Source organism: Chrysemys picta, unplaced genomic scaffold, assembly GCF_011386835.1.
Source record: "Chrysemys picta bellii isolate R12L10 unplaced genomic scaffold, ASM1138683v2 scaf41, whole genome shotgun sequence".
NCBI lineage: Eukaryota > Metazoa > Chordata > Testudines > Emydidae > Chrysemys > Chrysemys picta.
In genome coordinates this window covers 189,762-210,849 of record NW_027052748.1, presented here as the reverse complement: position 1 = coordinate 210,849, position 21,088 = coordinate 189,762, and the positions used below count along the sequence as shown (strand labels likewise).

General features: G+C 59.3%; 1 protein-coding gene across 1 annotated transcript in view; it reads right to left on the bottom strand.

Moving 5' to 3' along the window:
• LOC135977840 (kinesin-like protein KIF21B) overlaps positions 1-21,051 on the bottom strand; it is a 29,511-nt gene extending 8,460 nt beyond the window's left edge. Inside the window, exons 1-24 of the mRNA XM_065579016.1 lie at positions 21,025-21,051; positions 20,140-20,274; positions 19,761-19,916; positions 19,224-19,339; positions 18,301-18,496; positions 16,502-16,676; positions 16,274-16,337; positions 14,844-15,062; positions 14,317-14,392; positions 13,513-13,612; positions 12,848-13,039; positions 11,042-11,241; positions 10,792-10,899; positions 9,484-9,552; positions 8,552-8,781; positions 8,120-8,267; positions 7,795-7,989; positions 5,339-5,440; positions 3,723-3,888; positions 3,196-3,256; positions 2,646-2,703; positions 1,743-1,948; positions 1,120-1,194; positions 243-310 (exon numbers count right to left, since the gene is read on the bottom strand). Of these exons, the coding sequence (XP_065435088.1) occupies positions 243-310; positions 1,120-1,194; positions 1,743-1,948; positions 2,646-2,703; positions 3,196-3,256; positions 3,723-3,888; positions 5,339-5,440; positions 7,795-7,989; positions 8,120-8,267; positions 8,552-8,781; positions 9,484-9,552; positions 10,792-10,899; positions 11,042-11,241; positions 12,848-13,039; positions 13,513-13,612; positions 14,317-14,392; positions 14,844-15,062; positions 16,274-16,337; positions 16,502-16,676; positions 18,301-18,496; positions 19,224-19,339; positions 19,761-19,916; positions 20,140-20,274; positions 21,025-21,051 (3,142 nt within the window). The remainder of the gene's footprint in view (positions 1-242; positions 311-1,119; positions 1,195-1,742; positions 1,949-2,645; positions 2,704-3,195; positions 3,257-3,722; positions 3,889-5,338; positions 5,441-7,794; positions 7,990-8,119; positions 8,268-8,551; positions 8,782-9,483; positions 9,553-10,791; positions 10,900-11,041; positions 11,242-12,847; positions 13,040-13,512; positions 13,613-14,316; positions 14,393-14,843; positions 15,063-16,273; positions 16,338-16,501; positions 16,677-18,300; positions 18,497-19,223; positions 19,340-19,760; positions 19,917-20,139; positions 20,275-21,024) is intronic.
• Between the last annotated feature and the right edge of the window lie 37 nt (positions 21,052-21,088).

Here is a 21,088-nt window from a genome sequence, read left to right as displayed (position 1 = left end):
AGATGCTGCCCCATGTGAAGTTCTACTGCACCAGTATTGCAGCTCTCTGCCTTCGCCCTGGTCGCTCATGAGCCCGGCAGGAGCCTGGGGCTGACTCCAGCTGGGACTGCCAGGCCCGAGGCAGAGCGGGGACGGTACCTGGGGACAGCCATGGGAGTCACCGTCTGCCATTCACTGCTCTTGGGGCTGGGCTCCCTGGAGCTTCACCCCCCTACCCGCTCCTTGCCCCGCGAGGCTCTTACTTGTCCAGCGCGGAGCCCTGGCTCTGGTTGCTGTGAGGCGGGAGAAGACGTTGCGGTCATTGCGCGGCCTGGTGGGAGGGGACGAGAGAGGCGTGAAGCCAACGTCCGAAGTCCTGAGCCGGGGTGTTCAGAAAGAGACCCATGATCACAAGCCTGGTCCGGGGATCTACCCCCTGCCCCGCACCTCCACTCAGCACAGGGAGGCCTGAAGTGCCAGACCATGGTGAAGTGATTATTCCCCTCTATTCGGCACTGGAGAGTCACATCTGGAGTATTGCATCCAGTTTTGGGCCCCCCGCTACAGAAAGAATGTGGACATACTGGAGAGAGTCCAGCAGAGGGCAACAAAAATGATTAGGGAGCTGGGGTACATGACTTATGAGGAGAGGCTAAGGGAACTGGGCTTGTTTAGTCTGCAGAAGAGAAGAGTATGGGGTGGATTTGATAGCAGCCTTCAACTACCTGAATGGGGGTTCCAAAGAGGATGGAGCTTGGCAAATGACAGAATGAGGAGTAATGATCTCAAGTTCCAGTGAGGGAGGTCTAGGTTGGATATTAGGAAAAACGATTTCACTAGGAGGGTGGTGAAGCACTGGAATGGGTTCCCTAGGGAGGTGGTAGAATCTCCTTCCTTAGGGGTTTTTAAGGTCCGGCTTGACAAAGCCCTGGCTGGGATGCTTTAGTTGGGGATTGGTGCTGCTTTGAGCAGGGGGTTGGACTAGATGACCTCCTGAGGTCCTTTCCAACCCTGATATTCTATGATTCTATGGCACAGCTGGATCCAGCACCCAGCGTCGTGCCTGGGCACAGCCGAGTGCACAGGTTGGTCCCCGATGGGGAGCTAGGCCCATGTGCTCTCCAGCCTCTCCCCACTCACCTGGCAGGCTGCCCCCGGTCATAGGATTTCCTCCGGGTCAGAGGCGAGGTGTCCGAGCCACGGGACTGCCTAGGGCTGGAACAGAGCAAGACCTGATCAGCAATCGCCCCTCCTTTGGGCCAGGGCCCTTCAGCACTGAACAGGCCTACTCCAGAGCAAGCGAGCCGAGAGCCCTGGGGCAGCGCACAGATCCACCTCCCGAGCCAGGGGTCCAGCGGGCTGGATCAGGCCCCGGCAGGGCCCAAGGCCAGGCCAGCGGCCCCGGCTAAGGGTTTGCGCTGTGAGCGCAGGTCCTGTTGGCTTAATCACCGAGACTGCTGCTGGAGAAGGCAGCTCCGTGCCTTCGATAAGAGGGCTGTGGAGACTGGACGCCCAACTCTGTCCGACAGCAGAACCCGGTTTGTGCCCGCCTTCCTCAGGCCCCATCCCCCCGACGGGCAGTTTGTGGACACTGGCAATCCAAGATGGCAGAGCAAGCTGGCCCCACCACTGCATGCTGGGACAGGCTGGGTCGACCGAGAGGAGTCCAGACTCAAGGCTCCAAGGGCAGAATACGATGGCCCAGCCCACCTCTTCCCCCAAGGGCCTGTAAGCACGTGGGGCCCACGCTTGCCAGGGCTTACAAGGTGCTGCCGCAGGTGGGCAGGCTGATGGTGTGGGAGACCTTATCCTTGCAGTAGGAATCCCGGATGGAAAAGCCGATCCCATCTTCCTTGATCTCCATGAGGGACACCAAGGACTTGGTGATGTTCTTGGTGGAGATGTCCAGCGTGGGTCCCAGGCACTCGGTCGACACAGCCTTCATCTGGCCTGACAGCTTGGGTTCCCCCTGTAGCGTGGCACAGGGAGGGGAGGGCTGAGAGGCGAGGAGTTCACTGCCCCGAGGGTAGCACGTGGAGCGAGTCTGAGACGCTGGCGCCCCTTGGCCATTCAGTTCCAAGAGGCCTCTGGGGCCAAGCACCCAGCAGTGGCAGATCTAGAGAAACCTTTCAGTTGGGCCCCGGTTGCCAGCATTAACGTTTCATGAGCTCATTAATGAGGGCAACAGGAAGTACCCCCTGTGCAAGGCTGAAACGTGTATGGCCCAGAGTGCCGGAGCAGCTCTCCCAGGAGGATTTGGCACATGGAGGGACTGGTCCAGTCAATTAGCCTCTGGGAAGGGCGCACAGCACCAGGGCGTCACATGGGTTTTATTTGCTCCCAGAGGAGGGCTAGACAGCACCAGGGCACCTTGCCTGGATTCAGGGAAGCCCAGTACAGCTCAATGATGTGGCATTTGTGGGTTTAAAGTGGGCTCTACGACTCAAGGAGCCATTTATAGGGCCAAAGTAACACGCCAGGCACGGCCATCACCAGGAGACCAGACCCCGGGCTATTTCAGTTCCAGACCCAAGACATTCCGCCCATGGAGAAGACTCCCGCCAAGGGCCACCGCCCAGCTGTGAGCACAAAGGGAGAGGGGGTACAATGGACCAAAGACCCCACATCTGGATGTTAAATGGCCCTGTCTGTGGCTGTGAACTGACCTTGAACTTGAAGTCGTCCTGGCTGGCCGAGCCCTTCAGGGTGAAAGACTGGGAGAAGCTGTAGGAAACAAAGGGTTAAATGGCCGATCCCCTTTAAGGCTTAACTTAAAGCTAAAGGAAGAAACCACTGCCCATCACCCCCACCCCATAACACCCTATCACCAGCCCGGCTACGGTTCCTCCTCCCATTCCCCGAGGTACAGCCCATCCCCCGGTCCCTTTCGGGGCCCTCTTCCCTCCCAGCTCCGTCTTGCCCCTGGCCCTCAAGAGGAACGATTACTGGGACAGTTCTGTACAGCCCCTGCACGCCTGGGTTTGAGCATGGCCAGTCATCGCGTGTGAGTAGCCTGTGCACCGTCGGGTCACACGTAGGAGCTCCGAGGGGCTGGAGCATGCTCGGTGCAGACAGAACCTGGAGAATTTAGCTGCCAAGCTCTAACGGGTCTACCTTGCCAATGAGTGCCACAGAGATGCGCCCCCCTCCCTCCATAGATCCCGCCGCTCAGGGGCGCACGAGGCTGGGACACTGCACGCTCCCTGGTGCGCTTACCTCCCCTCCGAGGTCAGGCTGAACTCCGAGATCTCCTCGTCTGTGCTGGCGTAGCCGTTCTCTGCACAAGGAACGGCCGACAAGGGTGCGTCAATGCAACAGAGGGTGGGAGGGCACCGCACTGGGCTGGTCCGATCAGAGCCAGCCAGCAGGCGGTCGCCAATCAGCGTGTGGCCCTTTAGGTCCTTGGGACCCCTCCCCCCCCAGACCATTGCTATCATTAACTCTTTGCCACCAAAGCGCCATCAGTGCATCCTCACGGCTGGACAGGCTGTGACCATGTGGGCTGATACGTCTGGATGAAGCGGGCCTATCACTCCTGCCCACGGGTCAGAGCAATGCCAAGAGCCCTGGGGTGGGCTCCATCTGTCCCAATGGGCAGACGTGCCATCTGTAGGGGCAGGGAAACACCCCAAGCCTTCCCAGCTGTTGCCAGCCCCAGGCCCCACATCAGCGCTGCCGGCTGCTTTGCCAGCCAATGCCCAGTACTCACGGGGGTCCCCAGGAGGGAAAAGCCCAGCACCCACCTTGCTGCACGTTGTGGATGAGCGCCTGCAGCTCGGGGTGGGACTCCGCTTTCTCCCGCAGGGCATCCAGGATCACATGGTTCTGGGAGGAGCCGGTCACATCCGTTTGTCTCAGGCGCCCTTCCAGCAGGCGAATCTGGGCTTCTTTCTGAGCCACCTGCAGCCCCTGTTTGGCGGGAGCAGGAGGTTACCTTCCGTCCAGCACACAGGACGGGCCAGTGGGTGGGACGGTGAATCAGCTCCTGGCTTCAGTCCCTGTCCCTGGGCACAGATGCAGGTTCCACACCAGCCTCACTCAGCTGCTGCTTGTACCCCTGTGACAATGTGGTTCTGGCGGAACCCAACTGAGAGTGCCAACTCAGGACAAATTGCTCAAATAGGGCAGTTACAGCCCAAGGCTGGGGTTTTTCCACCTCTAAGGCAAACCAAACCAGCCAGACTAGGAGGACTTCGGTCTCACCCCCTGGCTAACCGCAAGTCTCACAAGCGGTCTCCTTAGACACTCCAGTTTCCCAGTATTACCACCAGTGCCACTCGTTATGGGGACAAATGGTTATGAAAAGCAATACCGCAGTAAAAGAAAAAAGGTTCTCCTGATCCCAAAGGGCCAAACCCCAGACCCAGGTCAATATACAAATCAGATCTTACTCACAAATCAGGCTGTTGCCAATCCTTTAGAATCTAAAATCTAAAGGTTTATTCATAAAAGGAAAAAGATAGAGAGGAGAGTTAGAATTGGTTAAATGGAATCAATTACATACAGTAATGGCAAAGTTCTTGGTTCAGGCTTGCAGCAGCAATAGAATAAACTGCAGGTTCAAATCAAGTCTCTGGAATACATCCCTTGCTGGGATGGGTCCTCAGTCCTTTGTTCAAAGCTTCAGCTTGTAGCAAAGTTCCTTCAGAGGTAAGAAGCAGGATTGAAGACCAGATGGAGATGAGGCATCCGCCTTATATAGTCTTTTCCAGGTGTAAGAACACCTTTGTTCTTACTGTGGAAAATTACAGCAAAATGGAGTCTGGAGTCACATGGGCCAGTCCCTGCATACTTTGCTGAGTTACAAGGTGTATCTGCCTTCTCTCAATGGGTCCATTGTATAGCTGATGGTCCTTAATGGGCCATCAAGCAGGCTAGGCAGAGCTAACACCATTTTGTCTGGGATGTCACCCAGCAGCATAGCAGAAGTTTGAAATACAGACAGTATAGAACCAATATTCATAACTTCAACTACAAAATTGATACACACATATAGACAGCATAATTATAACCAGTAAACCATAACCTTGTCTTAGACACCCCATTTGACCCCCTTTATACAAGATCTGGGTGCCACTACGGGACCTTGGTTGCAACAATGATCTATATGGTCCCAGAGGATATCAATAACGTCACAAACCCATTCCCCTCTCTGGGTCCAGCAGCACACAGGCCAGGCAGGCCTCTCAGTCTCCCTCACCCACGCACAAAGGATGCCCGAGGCGCAGCCAAATAGCCCTGGCTCCAAACCTCACCTGCAGCAATTGTGATCCCACGCTAACAGGGGGCCACCTGGGATCCCATGTTCTGCGATCCACCCCCCAGAGCTGCACCCCCACTTGAAGGCCCTTTGCCTGACCTTATCGATGGATGCCTTGAGGAAGTTGTCCAGCAGGAGGCGCGCCTCGGCCAAGGAGCAGGAGCTGATCACCACGGAGGTGTCGGTGGAGTCCAGCTCCTCCTACGGTGCAAGAGAGACCCCGAGGGAGGGGAATTAGAACGGCGCTGAGGGCGGTGAAGGGCAGAAAGCAGAGGGCCAGCAGAGACACCAGCGCCACGGAACCGGGGGGGTTTCCTTGACTGGCTGACGCCGGCAGGGACGCAGGTGCTCTGCGAGCAGGCGGCGGGGAAGATGACTTGCATGCCAATACTGTGCATGAGCACTCGCACTGGAAGTGTGCCTGGAATCAGGCCCCTGATTGGGCCATCTATGGGGACTGAACCACACACCTGCAGATTTAAAGAAGAGGCGCTTCTACCGCCTGGACGGCAGGAGCTGCTCGCTAGCCAGGTGACCAGAGCAGACCAAGGGCAGGTTTACACTGGGAACTTATACCAGCATAGCTATGTCTCTCCAGGGTGTGAAAATCCCACTCCCCCGCCCCCCACCATCCCGGAGAGTGTAGCTCTGCCGACCGAACTAAACAGCCACCTCCTTGGGAGATGGATTACCTACTCCAACGGGGAGCGTCTACACATAAAGCCTTGCAGCTGTAGCAGATTAAGCATAGACATATACTAAAAACCTGTTTACGACCTCCAGCTGCTAGGAGGGGAGCAGAGAGCTACACTGTGCTGAACCTGGGTCAGACCCCCCATGTCATTAACGGTGCGTCCACACAGCAAAGAAAAACCCACAGCAGCGAGCCTCTGGCCAAAGGATTCGGGCTTGCACTACGGGGCTAAAAGTAGCAGTGTAGACATTCCCGCTCATGGGCTCCAAGACCCTCCAGAGCCCAGGCTCCAGCCCTTGTGTGAATGTCTACACTCTTCGTTTTAGCCCCGTAGCCCTGCGAGCCAAGGCAATGGATCCAGGCTCTGAGACTTGTGCTGTGGGGTTTTCCTTGCAGCACAGACACCCGACAGGTGCCAGGGAGAAAGGCTCATTATTAGGCTATTGTTTCTCTGTGGAAATATCTGATTAAACAAAAATTTCCATTCTGGTCAAAATCCCACCCTCCCTTTACAAAAATCTGACATCAGAAAAGAGACTCAATGTTTGACAACAGCTTTCAGCACAAGTTCGCGGTTTCAGAAAAGGGAAACTCTTTCCCAAGACCCCCAATTTTTTTGCCTTAAACCATCAAAACTGATTTTCAAAAACCACAAAAATTCCAGTTTCTCGGGGGGGGATGGGGGGGGCGGGGAGGAGAAACTGATTTTTTCTTCCCCCTGGGAAATTTCAAAAGAAAAAACTAAAAGGGTTTGAGATTTCCTACAAAAGCAAACAGCATCTTCAACCCTCTCTCATGGCTACACCTGGAGTTGGCTCTGAATACCGGGCTGCCCCCCGTGCTTGGCTTCGGTCTAGGCTACAGGAACACCACTGTGGAACTGGGCTGGGTCGAGGCAGTTTCTCACAGGAGGTTGTGTTGCGGTATACGCAGGGAATGGAGAAAGCCCATGTTCTAAGCATGTTTGGAGCCTGGCGGCGACCCAGGCTGGAGCCTGGTGCTGACATGGGTTTTTCTGTGCACACAGACAGGATTGAGCGTGGCTAGACCACGCCTTGCCCGCAGCACTGGATACACCATGGGTACATTTGTCCCATGGTACGGACAGGGCTTCCACTGACTCCAGCGTGTGCAGAACTCCCATCAGGGCTGTTGGGCCTAGCAGCTGGTGGTGGACATCATGCTCTCCGCAGCCGTCCCTTCCACAAATAAACCATCCAGCACTGATGGAGACCCTGACGGACCAACATATAAGGGGCTTCCTAAATCCTGGCCCCGACCTTGCAGACCGTGCAGCGGAAGAGGGCTGATTCTTGGCCTCTGCTGGTCCAAGCCAAGCCACAGCCATGTCCGTTAGCCTGGCGCCCACGGGCCTACGGCAGCCTATCGCACCAGCCCCGTGAGTGCTCAGGCACCTGCTGAACTGGGCCTTATACAGCCGTCATCAGCAAACAAGCAGAGAAAGCAGCCAGACTGCAACAGCTGCTCTGTGACGTTTCTGTAGGGAGGGGGCGAGCTCTGGGGGCTAAGAGCAGGGAGCCAGCTCGGCCCTGACACCCTGCGTGACCCACGACACAACGTTTCAGCCCAATAGTTGGAGCTTAGAAAGCAAGAGGACCCTGCAAACCTGCCTCCTGCACCCCTTATGTTTAAACTGCCTAGAGGAAGAGTCCAGCCAGCCAGCCTCCTGCTCACGCCCAGTTCCCACCCCAACTATCAACCAGCCCCCAGAGCACCCCCTTTCCCTTACAGCACACAATGCCCTGGGGTGATCTCCCCCGCTCCCCCTCCCGTGAGACCAACTCCCCATATACAGACCCCCTGCACCTCACCCCCGCCCGCAGGCCCCCTCCCCCGGCACCTTGGTCGCCTCCAGCTGCATGATGGTGGCCTGGCAGTCGGCGATGCTGTCGGTGATGTAGTCAATGTTGGCTGTCAGCACCTCGATCTCCTCGTTCAGCTCCTGCAGGCCCTTCTGCTCCTCCGGGCTCTCCGCCTGCAGCTTTCCCCTCTTCCCCTGCAGCGCCTCCTGCAGCAGCGCCAGCTCCTCGCGTTTCTGGGTGGCGGGTGGGAAGGAAACGCCTCAGCCGGCGCTGTCCAGGTGCCAGCAGCCTCCCAGCACTCCTGGCCCTCGGTCATGCTCAGACCACCCAATCCCCACCAGGGCACTGCCCCCCACACCTCACCTTGATCAGCCGCTCCATATCCGCCTCCAGGTTGACGATGGTCATCTTCTGCATGACAACGTCAAAGATGCGCCGCTCCAGCGACTGCCACTTGAGCCGGGCCGCCTTGCTGAAGGTCTGGCTCATCCCCTTCTTTGGGAACTTCTTCCTGCAGTGGGATGGGACATGGTCAGGGGGCTTCCACCAGGCGGGCGCTCGGCCATCACGCCCGCTAGTGCTCAGGATAGAGGGGCATTTACACATCAGGTCTCCAGCCAATGTGGAGAGTCTCACGTGTCAAATCACATGGCAGAGTCGCCCACGATGATAGAGCGATCGTTTCCCGTGTTCCCACAGAACTCCGCTCCCATCTAACACCCAGGAGCCCGGGGCCTGAGGGCCAAGCAGGGAACGAGGCCGCGGGGGACACAGATTCGGAAGCACTGGTCTGACCTGACGGGCCGAGCCCCATTCACGGAGGGCGAAGGGTCTCCCAGGAAGTGGTCGATTTTCAGGTTCCACTGGCGCATGATGCTGGAGACCGAGCGAGAGCCGGACTCCGGTTCCGAGGAGGTGGTGCTGGCAGACACCTCCGCACCTGAGTCCAGCATGGCTGGCTTCTGACTCGGCCTCCCAGAGACCCGGTCCGACATGGGCTTGGCCAGGCGGCGCAGAGCAGAGACCTGGGTGAGAGCAGTGCCTGAGGGCTGGGCCTCCTGGGAACACCCGCAGGGGGCATCGCCCCCCAGCCGCAGAGCGACTCCAACGCTTCTCAGGTGGCAAAGTGAGCCCGGGAGCAGCTGAGCACCTTTCAAGAGAGCTGAGCCTATCTGGGCTGGGTGAAGGTCCGGTACCCGTGGATAGCAGTTTCCCCAGAATGCATCAGGAGGGGCTGGGATCGAAGCACCGCACCATCCCGCGAGCTGTACGGGTGCTGGGGCAGGAGGCAGCTTGGACGAGTCACGTGACCAACTCAGCTGCCAGGACCCAGCTCCAGGAAGGAGGGAGGGGGACACAGCCTGTTGTGCACAGTCGCACATGGCATGCAGAGAATTCCTCCTTCCTGACCCCAGAAGATCAGCTGCCCCCGGAGGCAGGCGTTTCCTCCCTCGCAATCACTGTCATCTCCTGCCTGGTTACTCCTGGCCATAAAACCACCAGGCTCTGTGGGAAATCCACCCCACCCAGGGCCAGCGCCTTGGGAACAACCCAGCATTGGCGGAGCACGACCCACTGGGACAGCGGAGGGGACTATTCCGTTTGGAGAGGCCCCAGGGCCCTGCCCTGCCAACGGCCCGATCCAGGAGCCAGGCCTCAGCGCCCACCCAGTCACGGCCCCGTGAGCGGCTCTCCAGACCCCCGCAGGTGCAGGGGCTGGCACTCACCTCCTGGGTTTTCCTTCGCAGCACGATTTCCTGCTGCCGCTTCTGAGACTCCAGCGCCTGGATCTGAAACTGCGCGGGAGAGAAGCCGAGCCTCAGTCGACTCCTGAGCGGGCGTGAGCCGCTAAAGAGGAACCCAGGGTCTGGGGTAGAACCCATGGCAGCAATGGAGGCCAGCACGTGGGATGTTCTCAGTGCAGGCCATGGGCCAGATTTTGATCTCACCAGCAGCGGTGTAAAACCTGGATTTATTCTGCTGTAACCGATGGCAGCACTGTGGCATTTGTACCTGCCCTGAGCAGCAACCAGAGATGCAGGAGGAAGCAATCACCTCCTCTGACCTGGGGAAGGCGGAACCTGCCACCCCACCAGGTGCTGATCTCAAGGGATGGACAGACAGATGGACATGTGGTTGGGAGAGGGGACGTGCTGCGCCTTCAGCAGGGGGAGGAGTCCCCAGACAGACAGTGGGGTGGCTGGTTTCTGCACAGGGTACCCAGCACACAGCTCCCCAACCAGGCAGGGTTTTACGCTGTTCTATGCTGCCAGCCCCATTCCTGGCTTCACAGGACCTGCAGGCCTTGGCCGGCCAGTGGCCCAACACGGGATCTGAGAGGAGTGGGCCTGGGTGCCAAGCCGGGCACTGATCCCAGCGGCCGGGCACCCAGAAGAGCTCTAACACACTGTCGAGCAGAGGTAGGGCAGGACTGAACGTGGCATGTTCTTGATGCAGGTGACGGCTGGATTCACATCGCAGCAGCAGCAGCAGTGTAAATCTGGAGCGACTCCGCTAATGTCAATGCAGTTACTCCAGATTTACAACGAGCGTAATAGAGAGTGGAATCTGGTCCTCTGTTGGTGCAGCGCTTGCTCCAGATTTCCCATCACCTTGCTCAGCCATCCCTGCGGCTCAGCCACAGCTTTGCAGGGCTCCCCTGCTGCCCCATATCCCGAATGGCCCCACTCCCTGTCTCAGCCCTGCCCCGTCACAGGGGCTCCCCTGCCCCTGCCCCACCCTGCGTCAGGGGCTCTGGGTGCAGGCTGGCTCACCCAGGTAACTGCTCACCTGTGCACAGGGGAGGGGACCTGACACATCATGCATCAGCGAGGGCTCTCCAGCACCCTCCCCATCTGGTCCCAAGGAGCCTGGCTTGGGGCATCTCCCCAGGAAAGGCCCAGACCCCTTGGAGAACCCGCACTCCCCGCTGCACCCTGGCCAGCTGGTGTGGGAGCTCAGAGCCGAGTGAGGGGCACAGGCCCTAGCCAGAGTTGCCCTCTCTGCAGAGCCCTGGTGAGGAGCTGGGTTCTCACCTCCTGCCTGCGCTGCTCCTTCTTCAGCTGGGCGATCTCCCGATTCCGCTTGGTCTCCACCAGCCGCCTCCGCTGCTGCTCCTCCCGCATCTGCTTCATCAGTGCCACCTGTGGGCCCCCCGACAGCCACACCCAGCATAAGGAGTGTGCACAAGGGGCTGTGCCCATCCACCGCCCCTCCCCAGTTTGAAGAGCTAGCACAAGCGGGCCATGCCCCTCCAGCCCTCTCCTCCTCTGCCCAGCCAGGTACCTTCGCCTTCTTCATCTCTGCCACCTCAGCCTGCAGCTTCTTGAGCTCCCGCTCATAGCGCGACTGGTTCTTGAGCAGGCGAGCGTGTTCCTTCTGGGCTGCCTGCAGCTTCTGCAGGTCCCGATTCATCTCCTTCAGCCGCTTCTCGTAGTCTGCCTTGATCTTATTGGCCTTCTCCTCCGTGTAGCATTCCATGGTGCCTGAAGGGGGTGGCGCAGAGCCGCTCAGAGTGCCAGGCTAGGCCGAGCCCATCACGCTCCATCCCACCCAGCTGCCCCCTGGACCCACCAGGCCCCCAGGGAAAGCACCCTCAGTGGGGGGCACTTTAAATTAACTCTTGGCCTCCAGGGACAGGCCTGCCTGGTCCAGCAGCTCAAGAGATGTTCAATGGCCGAGTAGCCCAGAACAGTCATTGCCTGCAAGCCAGAACCATGGGCCTATTTTAGACCAATAACCCCGTCAGCAGAGCAGTGCCAGGCATGTGCCAGGGACAGCACCGCTCCAGGGACTGGGTGCACACTGTTCTCCTCCAGGCAGCCATTGCTGTTCAGCCCAGAGGAGGATGCTGCTGAAATGAGTTTGGTGGGACTCAGCTGGGGGCAGGTGTCTCAATCACTAAAGTCTCAGTTATAGCATCAGCTGCCCCCCTCGGGGAAGATGCCCAGGACTGAAAAGCCCTGGAGATGGAGCTCTCTGCATGGGCAGGCTATGCTGCTGCTCCTGCATTGGAGAGCCACAGTTTCCTCGCTGGGAGGAAGTCGGGAGCAGCTGGGAGCTTGGCCGCAGATGCCAGGTGGCTTTGCCTCTTTGCCTGGCCCTGTCTCCCTGACGCGTGTCAGAGCTTGGAGCTCCTCCGAGGGAAGGGACTTTCCCTGGGCCCTACACCCACTGTCTCCCCACAGCCAGTGGGCTGCACAGTTGGGAGGTCACGGGGTCACCAGGCCCAGCCCTGATCAAGAGGCGGTGTTGGTGTCACTAGGCATAGCTACCAGGTAACTCGGGAGAGTGGAAGGCCAAAAGTGCCGATGAAGCTCTTCTGCTCTGGGCCTACCTGAACCACAGTGACTCCATCTTGTGAACTCTCACCTACTTCTGTGCTAACTACTTACATGCTGAAGCAGAAATGTAAGGGTCAGCTTTTCTAGCAGCTGTAGACTAGCTGTAGTTTTGTTCAAACTAGCAAAACTTGTAGTGATAATGCGGGGGAAAAGGGGGAGGGAAAGACGGGGGAAAACTGCTGTAAACAGGCCTTGCAAGGCCAAGAGATAAGCAGGCGAAGGGAAAGTTTCTAACATGCACACTGTGTACCTGCTGTAATTGTTGTCTGGAAGGGAGGGGTAAGGGTGAAATAGACAAAGGCTTGCACAGAAACTGCTTGGAATATAAAAGGGAAAATTTGTTTGTATTTGTTGCACTTGATTTGAGACATGCTGGTCTCCTAGTGCCATTTCAGAGCTCTGAAATAAACTTGGCTTGCTTTCTCCCCTCGGTGTCTTTATTGGTGCCAAGCACACCGGGCGACGAACCCCTGTTTGCCATCTCGGGGCCTTTTTAGGCAGGCAACAGCGGGACAAGTGGCACACAGCTGAGGAGAAGGCTCGATCCCAGGAGCTGGGAAGCCAGACACTGAGCAGCCAGCGGGAATCTCTGGGGACCGCAAGAGGGACATGGAATGCAGGGGGCAGCAGCCCAGTTTGGGCCTCATTGGGCGCCGGGAGAACCCCAGGGTTTCTCCTGCCAGCGCTGGCTCAGAGGACCCGTGCGATGGGATGAGCAGGGGGGGGGTGGAGGGGGCACTGCCAGTACTGAGGTTCTGCAGCACCCGGTCCCTCTCCAGCTGGGTGTCGCGGATCTTGTTCTGCAGCAGGATCAGCTTCTCCTCGTACTGGTGCTTGAGGGTCTGCAGACGCCACTGGCTGTTCTCCAGCTCGTCAGTCAGCTTCTGCTTGATCTCGATCTCGCAGGTCAGGTCGGCCAGATCAGCCTGAAAATTCACCACTAGAGGTGGGGGGAGAGTCAGGCAGCCAGGCAGTCCCGGGGAGGTCAGGAGGAGAGAGCCAGGCAGTCCTGGGCTGGCCTGGAGAGGGGAGGGGCAGTGCCTGGCTCACGGGTCCCCTATGGACTCTGGCATTGCAGAGGAAAGGAGGCAGATGAGGCAGGACTCAGAGGGGATGGCATCTCGCTCCTGCGGTCTTAGCCTTGCCTGGGTAGCCGAAGGCGAATGCGGGGGGCTGAGGAGGAAGGGACAGAGCTTGGCAGCCAGGCCTGTGCCACTGAGCACCAGCTGAGCCGGACCACCTTAGCACCCTGACTGGCACCTCGTGCACCTCCAGCCAAGACCTGCCCAGCTCACCCTACAGGCCCACTGCAGCCGCCTACCGCCTCCCCAAAAGGGGCACAGCCCTGAGTCACTGTAGATATCCCCGGCCCCAGCCTGAGCACAGAGCTGGGCGCCGTGCCCTCTGAGTTACCCTTCTCCTCCGCATCGGAGTCCGAGTCCACCAGGCTCTCGTCGCTGCCCGAATCCTCGTCCTCATCCTCACAGCCACTCTCCTCCCGCTCCTCCTCCTCCTGGGAAAGAAGCGCAGGGTTAGGGCAGAGATCAGGAGCCTTAGGCCCCTCTCCTATCGTCGCAGGGGCTCAGGCCTCTCCCCATCCGCCACCCCCAGATGTGGGTGAATTAAAGCGATTGCCTCGGAAACCAGTGCCAGGCAGAGGCAGGAGAGAGGACGTTTGACCCGGGGCCAGGGGCAGGGCTGATCCCTGTGTGCAAAGGGAGTGGGCCATGTCTGGGGAGTTCCCCCCACCCTCCCCGCTGAGATGGCAGCTGAAAATGAAGGACCTGATGAGAACCTCCGGGACGGCTGGGGCAGAGGGGACACGGTTCACGGGACAAAGCCCAGCTGCACGGAAAGGCCTGTGGCTAGTTGCCCTGCCCCACCTGTTGCCAGGGTGTCAGATGGCACAGGGCACTGCCAGGGGGCAGAGGGGACTGTCTTACGCGCCATCCTCGGCCATGCCCTGCCCCCACTCTCCACACCTAGGCGGGGCCAAACAGCAGCAGACTGGCTGCCCTGTGGGGGGGTGGTCATGGACCCTGCCCCTGCCCCCCGGATCCCCTGCGACTCCCACAGACAGGCTGGGCTTTGCCCCACCTCCCAGGGTGCGGCAGGACACAGCTGCCCCAAGCGCCGGCGAGGCACAGAGAAGGCCGCTGGCATTCTGGCTAGCAATCGGGCTCCCACCCCCCACTCCACGGGGGAAGCCTCCCCCACCTCCTCGTTCTCGTCCGTCTCCTCCCAGTTCTCCTGCTGCAGCTTTGGCCTCTTCTTAAAGGCCTCCTTCTCCAGGCTGCCAGGAAGAGACGGGATGAACCCAGGTGACAGGGGAGCCCTGGCACACTTAGACCATACATCCCCAACACCCTCCATCTCAGAGCCCTTCAGGAACCCAGCTTCACTGCCCTCCAGAGGGACGGGCCAGACAGTGTTACCAGATGGGGAGACTGAGGCACAAGGAGGGGAAGGGACTCACCCAAGGTCATGTGGCACGTCAGAGGCAGAGCTGAGAAAAGAACCCAGGAGTCCTGATTCTCTGCTGTATGGCTTTGGCTTCCCAATGATGGGGCAGGACAATGTCTGGACCAGCAGGGCTGATGGGGGCTGGAGGGTGCCAGGGCTGGAAGCCAAGGGAGAAGTGGGCATCCCAATAACTATGGTCCTGCCATAATAATGAAGAGCCAGGGGTGGGAGCACCCAGAACAGCCCCCGCCCTCTGTTCCCAGCAAGGAGTTGGCCATCACCTCTTCCTCCACTGCCTGGTCTCCTTCAGCCGCTCCAGGTCCTGCTTGGCCCGCCGGAGGACTTCGGTGGCCTCTGCCTCCATGGAGACCACGGGGCTGCTGAGCGCCCCCAGGCCTGGGCCTGGAGATGAGCCCAGGGAGTACGGGGGCCTGGAGGAGACCCCCGACAGACTCCGGCGGAGCGACTCGTTCATGGCTTCGCTCTCCAAGAGCTTTGTCCTGGGGATCGGAGGGGCTTTTGGTTACGGAGATCTGCTGCCCTGGGCAGATGTCCAAACACCCCAGGGGAAAAGACACCCCCTCCCCCCAACCTCTAAGGAGGGGTGACCGGGAGAGTGTGTGTCTGGAACCTAAACTGCCCTCGCTCAGCTCGGACAAAGGGGCTCAGGGCTCTGCTCCCGGGGAGGGGTGCTGCAGAAGCACATCGCAGGGAAGGAAAGCTGGCATGGCCACCACTAACCATCTGCACGCCTCTTGTGGGAGCAAAGAGTCACAGCAGATGCCACTGCATGGATTTAGTGCCTTCACTTAGATGGCAATGCAGCCCAGGCCACGTCACAAAGGCCCCAGGGCTTCCCACCAGGTCTGAACGCTAACGGGAGAGAAGCAACCCTATGGCCGACAGCCAGTTCTCAACAGCCACGGTGATACGCTGACATGGCAGCCTAAGGGTTAATCTTCAGCAGCGGCTGCGCTAGACACGGTGGGGCACCTCTGTTTTCTAGCATTACGGACAGGGGTCTGGATCCTCAGCGGGAGGGGCGTAAATCGGCATTGCTCCAGGGACCCCAGTGGGACAACGCTGATTTTACACCAGCTGAGAATCTGGCCCAGAATGAGCGAGGGGATTCCTGTCTCCGGGGTTGTCAGTTTCTCCAGCACGAAATCCACATTTAGGAGCAGCACTAGCTATCAGACTGCATTTCAATGTACCCCTGGGAGGCATTTAAGTCCGGATCAGCCAAGGCTCCAGAGAAAGCTTGGGAGCACAAGGGCCGGACAGGACGCCCTACAGGATGGAGACATTTCCATCTCGAATGTGGGGCTTTTATTTATATTTCAGCAGCACCGAGAGAGACAGGATCAAGGCCCTGTTGTGCCAGGTGCTGCACACACCCGTGAGACGGGCGCTGCCCCAAAGCGCCGACAATCTCAATGGTCGCATCAGACCAAAGGCAAGAGAGAGGGGAAGTGACTTGCCCAAGGTCATTGGCAGAGCTGCGATGCCAGCCTACTATTTGAACCCAGTGCCCGCGGCACCAGTCACCCAGCCGGGAGCGGCAGAGCCAGAGAGGGAATCTGGGCCTCCAGAGCCCCAGGTCAGCAGCCCCCCCGCTAGCCCGCACTGCCTCTTTGCAGGTCCTCTCAAGCTGCACGCGATACGCGGCCCCCCAAGATGGGCGGAAGGAGAGAACGTGACCCACGCCCACCTGAACTCCTTGATCTCCCGGATGTAGTTCAGGATCAGGGCGCCGATGGCCTCGTTGCCGTCACCTGGAGGGACAGAATTAGGATCATGCACTAGATCAGAAACACCTAGCAGCTGGTATGCCACTCAGCTGCCCTTGGACCTGAGCTCTGGGGTGGCTGTAATTTTCGTGGGACCGATCCTCATGCCCCACCTCGCAGACACGTTCTCCGGAGGTGCCCATCCTCACCTGCCTTGGCCTCCTGGCTCATCAGGTGGGTGACCTGGCTGTTGATGGCATCAATGGCCTCCTGCATGGCCTTCACCCTCATGCACAAGGTGGCGTGCTCCTTCTGGAGCATGGTGTTCTCCTGGAACAAGTCACTGTAGCCATCGACGCCGTCCTCCCCGATCACACGCTTGCCCTGCAGGGAGAGGAGAAAGGGAGATGCAGAGAGGGCAAAGCCACAGCGTCGGTCAGCCCTGGCCAAACCCAGCCGGCCACGTGCTCAATGGTGCCGCACTGAGGAAGATGGGTAGGGTAACCCTACGTCCCGTTTCGGCTGGGACAAGTCCCTTTTTTAAGCCATGTCCCGGGCGTCCAGACTTTTTTTTGGCAAAAGTGGGCATTTGTATCCAAGGGCAAACGGGACAAGCACCCAGTTTTGTCAAGAAAGTGGGGTGCAGAGGAACGTGGGGGGGAGGCCGGGATCCAGCGGGGGGCAGGCAGGGCTCGGGTGAGCAGCGACGCTGGCCCCAGCCTTTGGGAAATAGTCGGCCTATCCCGTATGTGCTTTGCTGCTCGCCCCAGCCCTGCCTACCCTCTGCACAGGGAGGGGGGCTCGCGTGAGCGGCTCAGGCCAGCCCCACATGGGGGGAGGGACTCAGGCGAGTGGCTCGAGGCAGCCCCGTGGGGGGGGGGAGGAGGAGGAGGAGGGGCTCAGGCCAGCCCCACGGGGTGTTCTGTTTTCCCTTTGGGAAATATGGTCACCTTAAAGATGGGTCACAGCAAGAGGAGCAGGGAAGAGGCAGAGACTCAAAAAATGGCAGGCGTGCCCGTGGGAAGGCCGTGCTCGGGGGACAGCAGAAACAGGGAGCAGCTGACATGCTGTAAGTGCCTTTTACTCAGGTAAGGTACTGATCTGAGCCCCATGATGGCAGGAGCTGAGCACCTCCCAGTTTAATGCATTTACCCTCATGCACCCCCAGGGGGCATGGCAGTGCTCTGACCTGGGCAGATGGGGATTGAGGCCCTGAGGCTAAGGGAGTTGCCCAAGGTCACATGGGGAGTCTGTGGCAGAGCAAGGACTTGACCGCAGGGCTCCCAAGTCCCAGGCCAGTGCCATGACCACTGGGCCATCCTTCCTCTCGGGCTGGGGAGATACATGACTCAGCTCAATAGCAACCTCTGGCTGCCTAAGGGCTGGTGCTGATGGGAAACCAGTCCAGACAAGCTCAGCATGAAGCAGGATGTCTGATATGCCGCACAGGACAGGGATATAAAGCAGGAGGTGCCTTCCCAGCTCCCAAAGGTACCCTGAAGCCTTCTCCCTGTTCAGACATGACATACAGCCCTTGAACAGCCTACCTCGCCATAGTTCCTTGCATCCTACCCACAAACTACAGCACCACTGAAACACAGCCATCTCTGGGGTGGAGCCCAGTGCCACAGCATACACCGCACCCAGGAGGGCATGGTGCTGGCCAAGGCCAGCAGAGGAGTAGCTGTACACACAGCATGGGGCCAGATCTGTGCAGGGGAGGCAGGAATACTTTCCCCATGCCATTCGAGGCTGTGTTGCTGCAGCTGGGATTTGAACCTGTGACAGCAAGGAGTCCAGGTCATACCCAGGCTTTGTACATGCAAGTAGGTCACCCTCTAGCAGCCAGTCCCAGCAACCACAACAGCCTGCCACAAACTCAGTTAGTGGAGTTACTCCATTAGCCCAAGCGGCAGGGGCCGGCGTGGAAGGTCCTGGGTTCGATCCTCGCTGGTGACCCGAGTGGGCCGTACACACACGAGGCTTCACCTGCTCAGCCGCCCCTTACCGCCTTGTACTCCATGAGCTCCATCTGGAGGCGGGCGATCTCGGCCCGCAGGGCGCTGATCTGCTGGCTGGTTTTGTCCTGGTTCACCACCACCTTGTTCTTGATGTTGCGAGCCCGGTTGGCGTACTTGAGCGTGTTTAAGGTCTCCATGAAGTCCCGGTCAGAGGGGCTGATGCAGGTGATCATGATGGTTTGGCTAGGGAGGACGGAGAGCCAATGGTGTCAGCTGGAGCTGCCATCAAACAATGCAGCACCTGGGCCACGTCAGATCAGCCAATTCCAACGCTGGCACATGGGTGCCTATTGGCAGCTCCAGCCACAACCCCCTTTGGACTTTATTTACTTTATAAACGGGGTGTGGGCCCCTTCCACCCTGGGCCGGCACAGGCTGGGAGTGTGGCTCAGGCAACAGCAAAGAGAACCCTGGGTGGCCTCCCCTGCTCATTACAAAGTGGTGTTCAGGGAGTCGCCACCCCGGGCAGCCCATGGCAGGGCATTCGGGGCATCACTGAGACAGGAAGGGGGAGGGATTAGAGCAATCCCGTGCTGGGAAACTCAGCTGCCAAGTCCCAGATCACGAAGGGCTCAGAGGCCTTTTGCAAGAGCTAATTCCACGAAAGCTGCCTAATTGCGTCTGGGGCCCGGGATCAAGAGAGCAGAGATAATTACCTTCGAAAAGTCACCATGGAGACTCCACCGGACCCTCAGCAACGCACCACCCCAGGAAACCTACACGGCACTTCGGGTCCATCCCTGAGCCCGACCGGCCCTCCTGTTACTCAGAAATCCCCCACCCGCCTCAGGCGACACTCCCAGGGTGCAGACCCAGCGAGGGCACAGCTCTTCCATTCTGGGTCACACACACCCAGCTGAAGCTGGCACCCCTTGGGTGATCCCACGCCCTGGCTCAGGGTGCCTGTTACCTGTTCCCCCCAAGGGAGTCCTGGAGGAGCCGGGTCAGTTTGGAGTCTCGGTAGGGTACGTGCACCGCTTTCTTGCTCTGGTCTCCAAGGGCGCTTATGACGTTTCCCGACGCCAGCTGCCAACAAAAACCGGAAGGGACTGAGTTTTCCCCCCGTGCTGGGGAGGGCCCCTCCCTGTAGAAAACAAAGCTCAGGGTGATCGGAGCCACCTCTTTCCAGGGAGCGGGGGGGCTCTGGACCAATGCACTAGCAGCCAGTCAGTGCACCTATACCAGCCAGCCAGTGTGCAGCCCCTCTCCTGCCTCCAGGTTATTCCCGAGCCCCCAGACCCAGGAATCTACCCCTACTGGGGACAGTGCTGGGTAGCGCAGCTAGTGGCCCCATCCCTCACCACCGAGTCCACCGCGCGACCCCTAGTGGTGACCCATGGTGGCTCAGTCTGGGAGCTAGTGAACCAGGCAGGGTCTGTCTGTGTCCAGCAGCCCCTTTATATCCACTGCAGCCTGTCCCAGTCTCCTCCACCCGCTAAGAGCCTACCAGGCCGCAGTTGATGGAGATGCCCTCCTTGGTTCTCTCGCCCGTAGCTCCCGTCCGCTTCAGCCTCTCCGAGACAGCCAGGTCGACAAAGTGGAACTTGGCGGTGAGGGTCTCGTATTCGCTGGTGGCCTGGGATCCCTCTGGAAGGCCGGTCACCTGGCAAGCAGACACGCTGCAGCGTCAGTGCCTCCCGCAGGGGAACAGGGCTTTATCCCTCTGCTATGCTAGATCCCAACCCGCCCCGTCGCAGAGCATCCCGCTGTGGCTCTGCTGTCAACCAGCACGTGGCAGGGAGACGTAGGAACTAGCCTGACAGCGGCTCACGCCTGCCGTGCTGTGCGGCGAAGGGCGCTCCCCTGTCCCTCTCGCGCAGTCTTACCAGGTCGGGCTGGGCACAGACTCGCATTTGGCACAGGTGGATGGTGAAGATGGCGTGGGAGCGGGAGCTCTGGACATTCATCTGGGTGCTGGCGGTTGTGCGGGACAGAGCTCCCTGCTTCAAGCACTGGATCAGCTGCAACAACAAGGAAAGGGGTCAAAGAAATTTCCACCCCAGCCTGCTGGGAGGGGGGGAGATGCCAGAGTGGGGAGGGCACCCTAGCTCAATGTGCCATAGTCACCCTGGGATGGGGGCAGCCGAGCCCCTGCATGGCATGCAGGATCTCCTGCCGAGCCATCCAGGCCCGGGTGCCAGGGCCCTGTGCTGAGAGATCCCTGCCCAGTGGCAACAGGGAACAAGGGAGCAGGCACTGTAGGGAGACCCCGGAACAGCCCCGCTCACGAGTCACCAGGAAAGCCAAACCCCAGACCAGGGCAGAGGCTAACTCAGGGTCTGTGTGCTCGGAGAAGAAGGGATTGGGAACCCGCCCATTCACAGCCATGGCGAGTAACGTGACACTCTACAGACCGAGGCCCTGGTGTGCTAGGTGCTGTACAAACGCTGAGAGACCACCCCAGCCCCAGCCCCATGCGGCTGACAGAGAAGGGACTTGCAAAGGTTACGCCGCAGCAAGTGGCCCTGTGGGTAACAACCCAGCTCTCCCAGGGCCCAGCCTAGAGTCCTAAGCACTGATCCACGCTGCCCCCCGTGCTCTCTGCTGCACATGAAGTGTCCAGGGGCAGCAGAGGAGGCATTTGACCTCCAGGTCCTGAGGGTCGTTTCTGCTATCCCCAGTGGCTGGGAGACGTTCCCGCTCACAGACAACGCACAGGGCAAGGGCTTCTCCAGGACCAACCCCCTCCATGCGCTTGTGCCAGGAGATACCCGCTTGAGGCAGCAGTAGAGACGCATCCCGGCTTCACGTGCTCACTGTCCTGCCTTTGGGCCT